General features: G+C 36.7%; 1 protein-coding gene across 1 annotated transcript; it reads right to left on the reverse strand.

Moving 5' to 3' along the window:
- Window positions 1-8,013: 8,013 nt before the first annotated feature.
- pnrc1 (proline-rich nuclear receptor coactivator 1) lies at window positions 8,014-12,624 on the reverse strand. Its single transcript, XM_038304156.1, has 2 exons — window positions 12,117-12,624; window positions 8,014-9,612 (listed from the first exon to the last, which is right to left on the reverse strand). The coding sequence occupies exons 1-2, from the start codon at window positions 12,414-12,416 to the stop codon at window positions 9,223-9,225; spliced, it is 690 nt and encodes a 229-aa protein (XP_038160084.1). The 5' UTR covers window positions 12,417-12,624; the 3' UTR covers window positions 8,014-9,222.
- Window positions 12,625-12,913: the final 289 nt, after the last annotated feature.

A 12,913-nucleotide genomic window follows, 5' to 3' on the forward strand; every position in this document is an offset into this window, starting at 1 on the left:
TTTATCAACCAGCTGAAACAGAAATAGATGTTTAACTGGATTAAAAAAGACAGATGCAATGGGCTGAATTTGGTACGTAGCTACAGTATGACTCATGAAAAATTTTGCAAGAAAAATGTAAGCATTTAAATTAATGTTACAACCATCATGGACAACAACTTCCACCCTCTGCACCAGACTGTAAAGGAGCTGAGCAGCTCCTTTGGTGAAAGACTTTTACACCCTGTATGTAAAAAGGAGCGCCACTGCAGGTCATTCATCCCTGCTGCAACCAGGCTCTATAATGCAACCCTCCAACGGCAGTAACTTGTGAAATATCTACAGTAGCAGCCTTTCAAACTGGTCCTTTCCAGTTAAACGCCAGCCGAATGACGGACCACTTACCTCCAACTCCGAGCGAAAACCCCACCAACTTCCAGCCACTGGACTGACCCCCTCTTGCATATTTTTTTACTCTGACTCCCCCCTTTGACTGAATTACAGGGTCCGACCAGGAGATGACGCTTCTCTTTAGAGCTTAATGTCCACAAATCATGACAAAAAGAATATTTTAGTACAAAGATTGATGTTTAAAAAGGAATTGCAGGGGGGCAGCCAAGGACAGTGGGGACATTTTGAATGGCTACTACTGTAATGTGGAACTACTGTTTAATATCCTGTGCAATAACCTGTCTCTCTATATTTGACACCCATTGTATAATAATCCTACTATAATAAAAAAAAATAATAAAAAAGCTGTCATTTGTGGACCCACTGTATATATGTACCTTTTTCTTCCTTTGGCACCTTCTTCATCTCTTTTTGACTGTTTCAGCTGATGTAAAGAGTAAATTTCTCTACTGTCAGATAAATAAAATCAGTCAAAATAACTAGAATTTATTTTTTCTGAAAGCACAAGATTAATAAAACTTTTAAAGTTTGAATTGTAAAGTGCCTTGAGTTGACATGTGTCGTGAATTGGCGCTATATAAATCAACGGAATTGAACTGAATAGTACTAATAAAATACAAAGTGTTGAATGTAAAGTTCTGATTATAAAGTTGAGTCGTTTCTCTGCAGCAGATGGACTGTGAAGAACATTTGAGCTGTAATTCTGAATCACTCATCCTTAAAATGTCCAGTTAGTCAAGGCCAGTTTTCAGGTGTGAATAAAGTCTGGTTTATATTAAAGTAAATTGTAAGGCTGGAAATAATGGTGATGAACACATTTACTGCATTAATGGTACACTCTTTACCGTGGAGCACAACAAAGTTTAAACACCTACTTTATGCAGGCAGATAGTCGTCCATAGATTTAACATCTCATCATGGATACAAAGATGGTTTCAGTCCAGTTTAAGAGAATCACTCCTTAATGCAAAAATTTAGAGAGAATAACATTCTAAAGGAGCTTTTCTGCATCCAGGTTGATCTTTTCTAACTGATACAGCAAGAGAAACCAGGTAACACAGATAGATTATAGACTGCTGAACACCAAGATGCATCGTTTTAAGTTTTTTATTCACAATGACAGATGAAGAGTGTGATTTGAAAGATAAAAAATGATGTGTGTGATGAAAAGGACAAACACTCTTATCGTTGGTTTATTATATTTATATCATTTTAAGACAAACACAAATGTGGTCCATCAACTTTTAAAAAGGTTTTACTGAAAAAAAACTGCCTGAAGTTTGCTGTTTGTTTGTTTCAGCTGGAATCTTAACAACTAAAGCGACACCGCCTCCCTTCTTCTTTTTAGATCAGCCAGATGCAGTGAGAAGTCTTAACCACCTCAACCTACCCATCCATTAATTCACTTTTAATAGACTTGCTTTGTAGAAAGATCCAAAGAGAGCAACTGAAAGAAGAAGGTATGGGAGAATTATCCTGCCATAATGCAAGAGCACATAATTTCAATTTGAGAAAAGAATTTCATCTTCTTGCACTCAAAACTTATCATGCTCACACTCAAAACATGCGCTCTCTCTCAAATATTTTCTCTTCACTCTCAAATCTTTGTTTCTTCTCTCAGATTTAATGCTTCTTGCACAGATATTTTCTCCTCTCGCTTGCCTCCTTCTCTTTGCGCACAAACCGCGCTCTGCACGAATCTCAGATACGCTCGCAAACCTACGGAAGAGGATTAGGGCCACTGAAAAAAAAAAATGTTAACTGATTTTTCAGATACGCTCGCAAACCCATAGGCTCTGCTAGCGGATTTTTTCTGCTCTCGGATTGCACTTGGATCGTCGCCTAGCAACCTTTCCAGCCAATAGAACGACAGCCTGGGAAAGGGTGCGCTTGTTTAACCCTACTGAGTGTGCCTGTGCTACTACGCCACTTATAAGAGCGTCAGCTTAAACTGCTATTTGCAGTAGTTTTGTGGCTCGATTCAGCAAAGTTCAGAACTTATGGATAACCCAAACAATTCTGAATTAAGTAATTTAAACAATTAGTGGTTTGTTATGTACAAAAGCAAAGAACCGACATATTAAATTATTATATTGAAATACTTTGTACATTAAATCTCTCAGATTTAATGTAAGCATTAAATCTGAGAGAAGAAACAAAGATTTGAGAGTGAAGAGAAAATATTTGAGAGAGAGCGCATGTTTTGAGTGTGAGCATTATAAGTTTTGAGTGCAAGAAGATGAAATTCTTTTCTCAAATTGAAATTATGTGCTCTTGCATTATGGCAGGATAATTCTCCCATAAGCAGGACATATCTATGCCAGGACAGCTAAACTGGGTTTGGACTCTGCACCACGAACAAATACGTTGTAAAACAGGTCTTAGCCTGGATTCAGAATCTTGACCTTCCAGCTAATTCTGTAGAACGGAGGTCTTCAACAGGGGGTCCGTGACCCCTAGGGGGTCCATGGAGGTACTGCATGGAACCCTGGAGGCCATAGTCCCGGGGTCCAACTGTGCTGCGGTAGTGAGATCATGGGATCCGCCGGCAGCAGGTTAGGCCCAAGGTGGATAAGAGCCCAGGGGTCCACGTCCCTGGGGCGCACCACCCCCAATTTGGGACCCCACAGGCCTGGCCCAGCAGCCACAAGGACTGAGAGTATATGTATAAGTATTTGTTATCTCTTACCTTTGCAATGCTGCATTTTTACAGAGTAAAAGAGAATATACAGAGTCAATGTTTTACTTTAAATGTAAAACATCGACTCTGTGAATCTGTGTGTAAAGTTTGGGGTAAAGCCATTTTTGGCATTATGATTTTAGCTTTTAATTTTTAACAAAAGCTGCACTTTCCCTTCCACTTTGATTCCCTGAGAAACTATTGTTGGGATGTAGCTTTTTGTAAGTTATTTATTTTTATTTATTTTTGTTAGTGTTACCTTACAGATGCATTGGTTAAAAAAAAATAATTCAAATAGACAGGGTAGATCTTACTTAATTGTAAACATAGATTGTATATTTCTAATACCGAACCTTGAAAATCAAATACTATTAAACTTTCAACATCTTGTTTCAAAGGCATTTTTGTTTCAACTTGTTTACTTTTTTTCCTGTAGCTGAATTTTAGAATATTGTCACTTGTTTTGCCATCTGCATCACTGATATGTTCTCTCAGCAGAGAACAGCCAAATGATGACTCAACACACACAATGAAAAAGATGAGTCATTTCCCATCTGAACAGCAGAAATGACTTTCAACCACGAGCATTTGTTTATCAAATCTAGTGGGAGAAAAAAAAAAGAAAATTCTACGTTTTAAAGGTCCCGTAATGAAAAAAATAACATTAGAAATATTATATATTTTATACATAAGGTATATATAGTAATATACAATCAGTATAGTTTGTCCTGAAGCCTGTAAATGAGATTTACAAATGATAAAAAACTTTCACCTCCATCATTACCTTTCTCCACCTCTTTGCTAATGTGTGCTTAAAATGGTCTGTTTGCCCTTTATGATGTCATAAGGAGCAATAAGCTGACCATCGGTCAAGCTACGGCCTTTATTATATGTATTATTCCACCCTCCTAGCTGCTATCTTTACCAACCCAGTTTAGTTGTCATGTTTGCGGGTTTTGGTGGCCAGCCATGACAGGGGCGTGGAAGGACAACAGCATATGAGTCCTGAATAAGGAGATTTTGGTAAAGGCTGTGTGCCTAATCTAAGTTTTCCTGCATAAATGTTAAAAGCATGCTCTGGGGGCCTTGTTAATATTTTTTATTTTTAAATGTAGTATAATATGGGACCTCCTATCGTAGGAGGCAAAACAGCAAAAGAAGCTTAAGAAAATTGTTAACGTTTTATGTTTCCCAGTGTTAAATTGGAGAAAATGTGTCATTTAAAAGTTGAAATATCCACAGAAAAAAGCTTTAGATAAGCTTTGATGTTTGTAACTTAAATGCATCTGAATAAAATGGCCTGTACTTATATGGCGCTTTTTTAAGTCAGGAGACTTGACCAAAGCACTTTAAACTACATTCACTCACACACTGATGGTGGCAAGCTACATGGTAGCCACAGCTGCCCTGGAGCTCACTGACAGAAGCGAGGCTGCCATACACTGGTGCGACCGGGCCCTCTGACCACCATCAGTAGACAATGCAGGTGAAGTGTCTTTCCCAAGGACACAACACTGAAAGCTAGTGCCAGGGCTTCAACTGTCAACCTTTCGATTTCAGGATAAACTCCTACACCCGACGCCACTTTCGCCCTTAAACTTAGTAAAAAGCCACATCATGAGTAAGGATAGCCAGTACTGAGAACAAAAAGTACTTTTTGTCTTTAAACAAAGTTGGAATCCTAGACCTCAGTTTGTTATTTCTTTAGAAAACTTTGAACCAATCTGACTAATAATTTAACTTTATTGATCTCACATGAGAAATTTACCTCTGCAATTAACCCCTCCCCTTGGGGAGCAGTGGGCTGCCATTGTGCAGCACCAAGGGAGCAGTGTGGGGTTAAGGGTCTTGCTCAGGGAGCCAGAGTGGCAGTCTGTGGTAGTGGGGCTTGAAGTCAGAACCTCAGGAATCCAAGCTCTATGCTCTAACCACTAGGCACTAGGACTGTAAGATCTGGTTGCCTGGTAAGGGCCTTGAGGTGACATGGGTTGTGAATTGGCGCTATAGAAATAAACCTGATTAATATGAACTGAATTCTCATTAAGCCTGAGAGCAATCAGTCCATCTGGCTGCGAGGTAATAAGGTCAAGGATCAGCAAGGTGAGCTTCCAAGAACTCAGTGCTTGTATAAACTATTGGCAACACACCTGCGCTTGATTGGCCAAGCCACAATTAAGCAGGTAGAAAAACAACAGTCTTAACAGAGAAACAAGAATAAAATTATTAATCTAATTTACAAACTAATCTTCCTAATGAAAGAGTCTGCAAAACAAACATTGTGATACAGGATAACTCGAAAAGTTACTTTAAAGAAAAGCAAACAAAGCATTACTCCAAAGAAAAACCCTCTAAATGGTAGAACCCTACAAGGTGATCAATGACATCATCTGGCCAATTTGGCAGAAAATACTGGAAAAAAATACCATGAATATACTTTGAAACGAAATACTGAAGTTCAACTAATAATCCAGAAGTAATAGCTTTAACCTAAACATATAAATAGATGGAAACTGCCACATAGTGCTAACACAAAGAAACCCGGGATATTGAGTGAAGCAAGTTGCAAACTAATGTTTAAATTTAAGCATTACAAATCAGAAATAAAAATAAAAGACAAGTGGTGAAAACAAACTGAACCACTTTGTCACACTGGCTTCTAAAAGTACCACCTCCCCCCCTTTTCCTGACATAACATAAAACCAGATAATAAACAGCTAAACTGAAAATAAAAGATAGATGGATCTACAGTAAGAACCGAATAGCACAAATGGTATCACAACATAGCTTCAAGTGATTTCCATTTAGGAAAGAAGATTTGAAAGTATCCAACATATAAACACCTGGACTACATTAAACTAAGTAGACTGTTGGTTCTCCTGGAAACTGAATTATTAACATGGAGAAAATAAAAACACACGTCCAGAGACCGTAAATAAAGATCTAATTATAAGATGTTTCAAGTGTTAGAAAATTGATCAAATAATCTTGAAGTTTTGTTGCAAAAATAAGGTATATCTTGCATGTTGTTTTGTTTTTCTTAGGGAGCAACAGGACAGCTCCTGGGGATAAGCGTTTTTCTCATTGATCAAGCAGTTTTTGGGATTCTAATCAGGGAACTATCAGGCCCCACCCTGACGTAAATGAACCACATACCCTTGTTTTTCAGGGTTCCGGTTTGAATCTTCATGGACATCTGTCTGTTGAAACTTAGATCCAACAGCTTAACCATTTAGTCATCCTGGCTAAACATGTTCAGGACGATTTCAGCTTAAAAAAATTATAAGCCGCTCTTTAAAAATAAGTTAGTTTTATTTAAAAACCTGTTTCTTTACGCTAGATTATAGTTTTCTGTGTTTGCAGCATATTTCAAACCTATAATTTAACACAGCTAGAATAATGAGGAAAGAATCAGAAACTACCATGTTGAAACCACATAGCTGTACCTGCTGTCCATGTTTTAAAATATAAGATAACCACTATTATCTGAAATGAGTACTAAGCATTAGTGGACATTTCTATCCCCAAATTAAATGACAATCTCATTATTTGATGCAATATTCTCTTCAGATTCCAGATTTGTTATGTACAGTTTCCTTTGTCTAGCTTAACATGAGTACAACAAAAATGCTAAAAGGAGGATGTGCAATCCTATGACATTAAACAACTGGCAGATCCTGAACAATCAGTGGAAGGGGGAAAAAAAGCAAACGAGTTTAGCAGGTAATAAAAAAAATAAAAAATATAAAATAGGCTTGAACTCCTAAAAAACCCTGATCCGTTGAGCAATCGGACTTAAAAACAATCTTAACAATTTAGGAGCCAAATCAAACTACCAACAAAAAAAAAAAAAAAAAAAAAAAAAAAAAAGATTAAAAGTTGTCACCCATTTCCACACCTTTATTTTTTACATTAAAAAACATTTATAAAATATATGCTCCATTGGCTACAGGGCTTACTTTGGGGTAATTAAAGTGAAACCTGCTATAGCAAAGCAGGTCACCCTTATGGACATGATCACATTCAAAAGTAAATTATTCAACAGTACAGGAAAACTGGGGCAGTAAACTAAAATCAAGCGAATGCCTAAGCAGGGAGTGCAGTTCAGCATTGTGCCACTAGATGGTGCCAATTGATCTGAAATTCACTTTCCTCCGCTGATCTCTGAAGATTTTCTCATTAAAGTAAAACATGTTACTAACTTGTTATGAAGTGTCTGGTCATGCTTAGTTAGCTACAGGAACATCTCTAGATCTTTGAGTTTTCAGAATCAAGGTTGTTTGGTTTTTAAAAAAATGTAAAATTTGGCTAAAATATAAGTTTCCCGTTTCAGTTTGATAAGGAAATGAAAGTTAAAAACACTTAAATTGCATAAAAACAAACAAAAGAATAAACTAATGTTATGGTTGAAGGTTTGTTTTGTTTACATCAAAAATAAAGCAAAGCAATGATGACTCAAAACTTGTAATGACGATAGACACATCATAGGGGGTAACCAATTATTTTATTATCAATTTCATATCAAATTTATGTTTCATAAAACTTTTTTTCTCAAATTGTGCCATGAAGGATATTACTGGAATGAAATGACCGAGCACTGCAATAAAACGTAAAGTTTGCTACATTAGTACAATTTTCCATTAAACAACTTCACAGATAAACAGAAACCAGCAGCTGCCTGCATCCACCATCAAAACAACCATAAGAAAAATAAACAGAAAAAGAAATACTCATGGTAGATAATAGGATGAAAGATCGGTGGAAAACACAAGTACTCTCAGTAAACATTAATGCACATTCTAGTGGAGAGTAAGGAAGATAAGTAAAAAAAAAAGTCCCCTATCAGAGCAAAAACCAGACTGTAAACACAAAGCTAGAATAGTTACAAAAATAATAATAATTATGATGATCAATTTTCTTCCAATGAAGCTGTGCTGCTTTTTTAGAATGATCAACACTCAAATGCTTTATGTTAATGTCAGGCCATTAAATGCCAGAAATTTAAAAGCAATTAGACTTAAGTTAAATGTGTAAAATACCGTGATTTAAAACACAGTCAATGGAAAATAAACCTTTTTAAAAAGCCAAAATAATGGATTTTTATAATCCAACGCCTTTTGTTTCTGTCAGTTATCCAAAATAAGCATCTTTTTTTTTTTTTTTTTGAAAACTTAATATCAATAGTAAAGCCTGTATGACACTTATAACTTACAGCAAGGGAAAAAAAACATTTCTAGCTTTATGTGAAAACAACCTAAATTTAGTGCAAAACAAATTTAACAAGCACTTTGTGAGAATGCTGGAGTTTCAGTTTCTTCAGCTGCAGTGAGACATTTTCCATGATCGTTTTTTCAGTTCACTGAGAGTCCAAAAGCCTCCATGCTTCAGTCTCAGATTCAACTCACTGTCCTTTGGACTAGGAGTCGGAGAAAGGAAAAAATAAAAAGAGAAACCTTCAGCTATCAGCTCACGTTTGGCTATGGCTTTTTTTTTTTTACGGCTGCCATCCGAGCCACGTTTCAAAGTAACCAGTCAGGAGGTGGAAGTTGGCTGGTGATCAAAGTTTCCTCTCCTTCCTCTTCTTCATTTTCAGTGCAAATCCATTAAAAATAAAAGTCTCTCAGAGCCATCCTGTCTCACGCTGAAGGAGCTATAAAAGTGCTTCAGTTTGCAGGGGACGTTTTTTTGCATTTCAGAAACTCAATAAAACAAGAATCTCAGTTAAAAGAGGAAAATAGACAACATACATTATGTACATTTTACATAAGCTCTTTTAAAAGTCCAACATGGCTGCCTTTTTAAGGTGGACCAAAGTGCTGTTGCTTTGCATTGTGTAAATGAAACGGTGGCTGTGCTGCTGCTAAAAAATAACCAACAAAAAAAATATATACACTTTCCTAAGAAATTCAGTAACAAAAACACAGCTCCTCTGATGGACCCCGACATACATGGCATGTCAGGAAGTCCTCAAACAGCAACACTGAGGTGTTTAAACATGCAGGCAGCACGTCTGTAAAATGGAAAACTGTACCAGAGCAGGAAACCTCTCCATAAATATTGCAGTGATTAAGGCCAAACTGGGTTCATCTCTTAATTCCTAATTTCTAGAATTTAAACCTCATTCTTTGCTCCAATTAGAATCTTCTTATTGAGGTCTAATCCTGAACTTTTAGCAGCGATTTCAGGTGAATGGTAATTTGCTCCCTGCTTTGGTTGATCTGCTGCGGCTCTTTTACTCCCACCCAGTGGCTGGGAGGTTTGGGTAAGACACTGGGTGATGGCGGCTCGCTGAACTTGGCTCCAGCGTAGATCTTTTCACAATCTTGGAGGTAATCTGCATCAGCAGAGGGACTGGCCGGGATGGTCATGTTGTTTGAGACGTTGAGGGGCTTTTTAGGAGTGCAGTTGTTGTGCTTTTTTGCGGAGGGGGAGCCGGCGGGCGACTGGCTCTGCTTGGGTTTGTGGCTCCTGGTGTTCACATTGTGTGGGATTTGATCATGTCTGGGGAGATGTCTGGGAGGCTGAACAGATTTAGACTTCAGCACCTGGAAAACAATTAAATACTATTAATTAAACTGTAATAAACACAAACCTCTTTACCCCATTTCAAGAAAAAAATAATCTTACTGCCCAATTAGACTTTCATATATCACCTATAAACAACATTTTACATAAAATCAGAACACCTAAATTCAATATTTATTGCTTTAGGTTTTTAAAATTTATATTTTTTATAATATTTCCTCAAACTATAACCATAAATTCCCTCACCTGAGTTTAATTTGTACATATTACAATATCGTTTCTTTAATTAAGTGTTTCTGTAAAAGAAAAACTTAAAATTAAATGGCTCTATAAATAGTTTCATTAAGCCTTTACAAACGACAGTCCCTGTTTTTAATTTCAAGCTAAAAATAATTCCCAGTATATCAGTTAAGACTTTTGGCTTTATTTTATCAAATGCATTAATAAAACCTGGGTGTTTTCTGTCCATTTGATGTAAAAAGAAATTAGTTTTTTGTTGTTTTTATCCTACTTTCTATTCACTTCTGATCTTAGTGCATTCATGCGTGCATCGAATCTGCAGGGGTAAATAAACATCACCTCTTTTGTTTCCAACACAAACTAAAGTATGATTTCAACAACCGTTGGGATCAAATTTTATGATCCATCAGCTCTGATGTTCAGTGCAAACGGCTTCTACCCACGTTCCGTTGTGTTCGCTCATGTACGCTCGTTTCTATGAGTCATCGTAATGACAGCAACCTTTTGCTCAAACTTTGGACACTTTTGTTGCAGCTTCAACCATGCAATTCTCTTCAGATCATGTACACACATGCCTGCAAATGAAAGCTTTAAGCAACACATCTCTAAGCAAAATAAATACACATCAGTTGTTTCTTTAGTCTCATGTAGTACTCATTGATTTTCTATTCAATCAAAATGAAATCTTAGAGTTGGGTAATATTTAGTGTCAGGGAAGCAGAACTGGAGTTGGAACAGGATGAGTGGTTGCGGAGGAAGATTTTCGTTAAAAAAATCATCCTTTTCAACGGTTTTCTCTGTTAATCATGGTTTGATTTTAAACACTCATTTCGAAATAGGTCGGCATTTTAATTACAATAGATAAATGTAAATCCATAAAATAAAAAAATTGTCAAAAACAATGACAGGTTTTCCCCCAAGTTGCTGTTTTGATCCTGCAGCTCTGTGTGACGGATGTAAGAGCTGCTGGGTAGAAACTGGAGCAGAATGAATCGCTGCTATAAGACTAAATGATTCATATTTTTTGTTCACCAAGATTCAATTTTTGTAAAATGGAGATTTATTTCAATAATGCACTCCTTGGACTTCCATAGTTTAGAGTGAGATCAATTTGCTTCTTTTTGTTTTTAGATTTGTACCGAATACTGGTGAGCTAACTCATTGTGTGAAACCACTATCTGCAAGTATATAGTGTTATATTTTCATTTCTTGTTGTGAGAAATTATTTTTCTGCTTCAATTTCATTGCCCCTTAAATAAAATGTCCCCTCCAAGCGGAGAAGACTGAAAAACAAGCTAGTTCTTGGAAGCAATATTTCTCATTTAGTCTGATGATATAGGTGAGAAAAATTATTGATTAATATGATTTAGTGGGAAAACAAGTCAGAGATGAGCTCTTTAAGCCAAATTGTGCTTAAGTGTAAAAAAACAACAAAAAAAATGCCAAAGACAATTTTAAATCACCAAAGTGAAAAAACTATCCTGTAATGTATTTATTCCTTTTAGATCACTATATTTTTCTCAACACTAATGTATATTTAGTGACGTTGACAATGTAAAGTCAAATACGTGGGCATTTCTGTGTTTGAATCTAATTAAGTGAGTTTAAAAAGAATTATGAAGACCGAATTACATTGCCAAGAAAATATATACAAATAATGTAGAACTTTCAACATAAAACTGCTTTTAGAGCATTAATTAGTAACTACATTTGAAGATCATGAAGGCACCAAGAAATGTAAATATAATTAATAGACTACTATAAATTATGAAGAATATTTCAAGTGTATTTTTTCCTATTTTATATGAACTATGCTCTTATTTTATGGTGTTATCAAATATGTCATCAACTTTATCTAATTATAGGCAAGCTGATTCCTTGTGTTACACCCTTCAACTACAATGACGCATTTCTCCTTTTGTCTGGCAGACAGACCTGTTTGTCGTCTTACTGCAATCATCAGCTTAGTTAAAGTTAAAAGAAGAAGTAGGATTGGGAATTTCACTTATTTCTGCATCACAATTGCTGTAAATGAGTCAGTGAAATAGCCTGGGGCACAAACTGTAGTTTCAACAAGGCTACATTTACATCAAAATGCAATAAACACGTAATGGATGCAGGCGTAATAAAATGCAATAAATTACATAACAAATTAAACTTAAAATACTATATAGTTACACTTCTTTGACATTAGAAGTAGTCATCTATAAGCCGAAACGTTATAACATGTTTAAGTTTCTGAGCAGGTTTGAGGCCTGTAGTGGACTGATTTCCTTATTCTTACCTCCTTCTTGGCTCCTTGTCGGACATGATGGTGGTTCAGCACCGCCTGGTTCCCTCCAGGTAGGTGAGCCGCGGACTGAGCCGAGGTTCTGTGCCCTGAGGAGGCCGTCAGGGTGTTGTTGTTGTGGTCCGACAGCCGGATGTTAGGACAGTGTCTCGGGGCTTTCTGGTGATGGTGCACCGACTTCCTCCCTCCTTTCTTCAGCAGCGCCTGCTTCGTTTTACAGCTCTGTATCGGGTTGTTGTTTTCAATATTTCCTCTATTGGCTGGGTCACCGTTCGCAATAGTTCCGTCCAACATGTTTTTGGAGTGAAGAAAACATAAAACAGGCGGTAAAACACCCGATGTGGTCGAGTTGTTTTAGCTAACAACGTCACAGGCTAACAGCGAGCTAACAACTTGCCAAGTACCACACGACACTTTTTCTGTGAGATGTCGTCGAGCGGAGGATACGAAAACAACTTGTGTTCGTGAAAGTGATAAAATATCTGCGTTTCAGAGTAAAACTACAACTAAAACATCGTCCAATGACTTCTTTCTAAGACTCGGGTCAGTGCTAATCTGAGCTGAAGAACCAGAAGTAGCTTTTATATGGCCTAGTCACATGACTTCCTGTACTGGCTTTTCAAAATAAAGGTAGCTACTGTCGTTGGTAAACGCTTCAGAAATATCTATCTATCTATCTATCTATCTATCTATCTATCTATCTATCTATCTATCTATCTATCTATCTATCTATCTATCTATCTATCTATCTATCTATCTATCTATCTATCTATCTATCTATCTATCTATCT

Source organism: Cyprinodon tularosa, unplaced genomic scaffold (genome assembly GCF_016077235.1).
Source record: "Cyprinodon tularosa strain WSP-4 unplaced genomic scaffold, ASM1607723v1 ctg526, whole genome shotgun sequence".
Taxonomy (NCBI): Eukaryota; Metazoa; Chordata; class Actinopteri; order Cyprinodontiformes; family Cyprinodontidae; genus Cyprinodon; species Cyprinodon tularosa.

What these genes read in the sequence shown, in the direction of transcription:
- pnrc1 (XM_038304156.1), bottom strand. Translation starts at nt 12,416, where the DNA reads ATGTTGGACGGAACTATTGCGAACGGTGACCCAGCCAATAGAGGAAAT. An exon ending in GACAAGGAGCCAAGAAGGAG is followed by an intron (nt 9,613 to 12,116) that starts GTAAGAATAAGG and finishes ATTGTTTTCCAG; the next exon opens with GTGCTGAAGTCTAAATCTGT.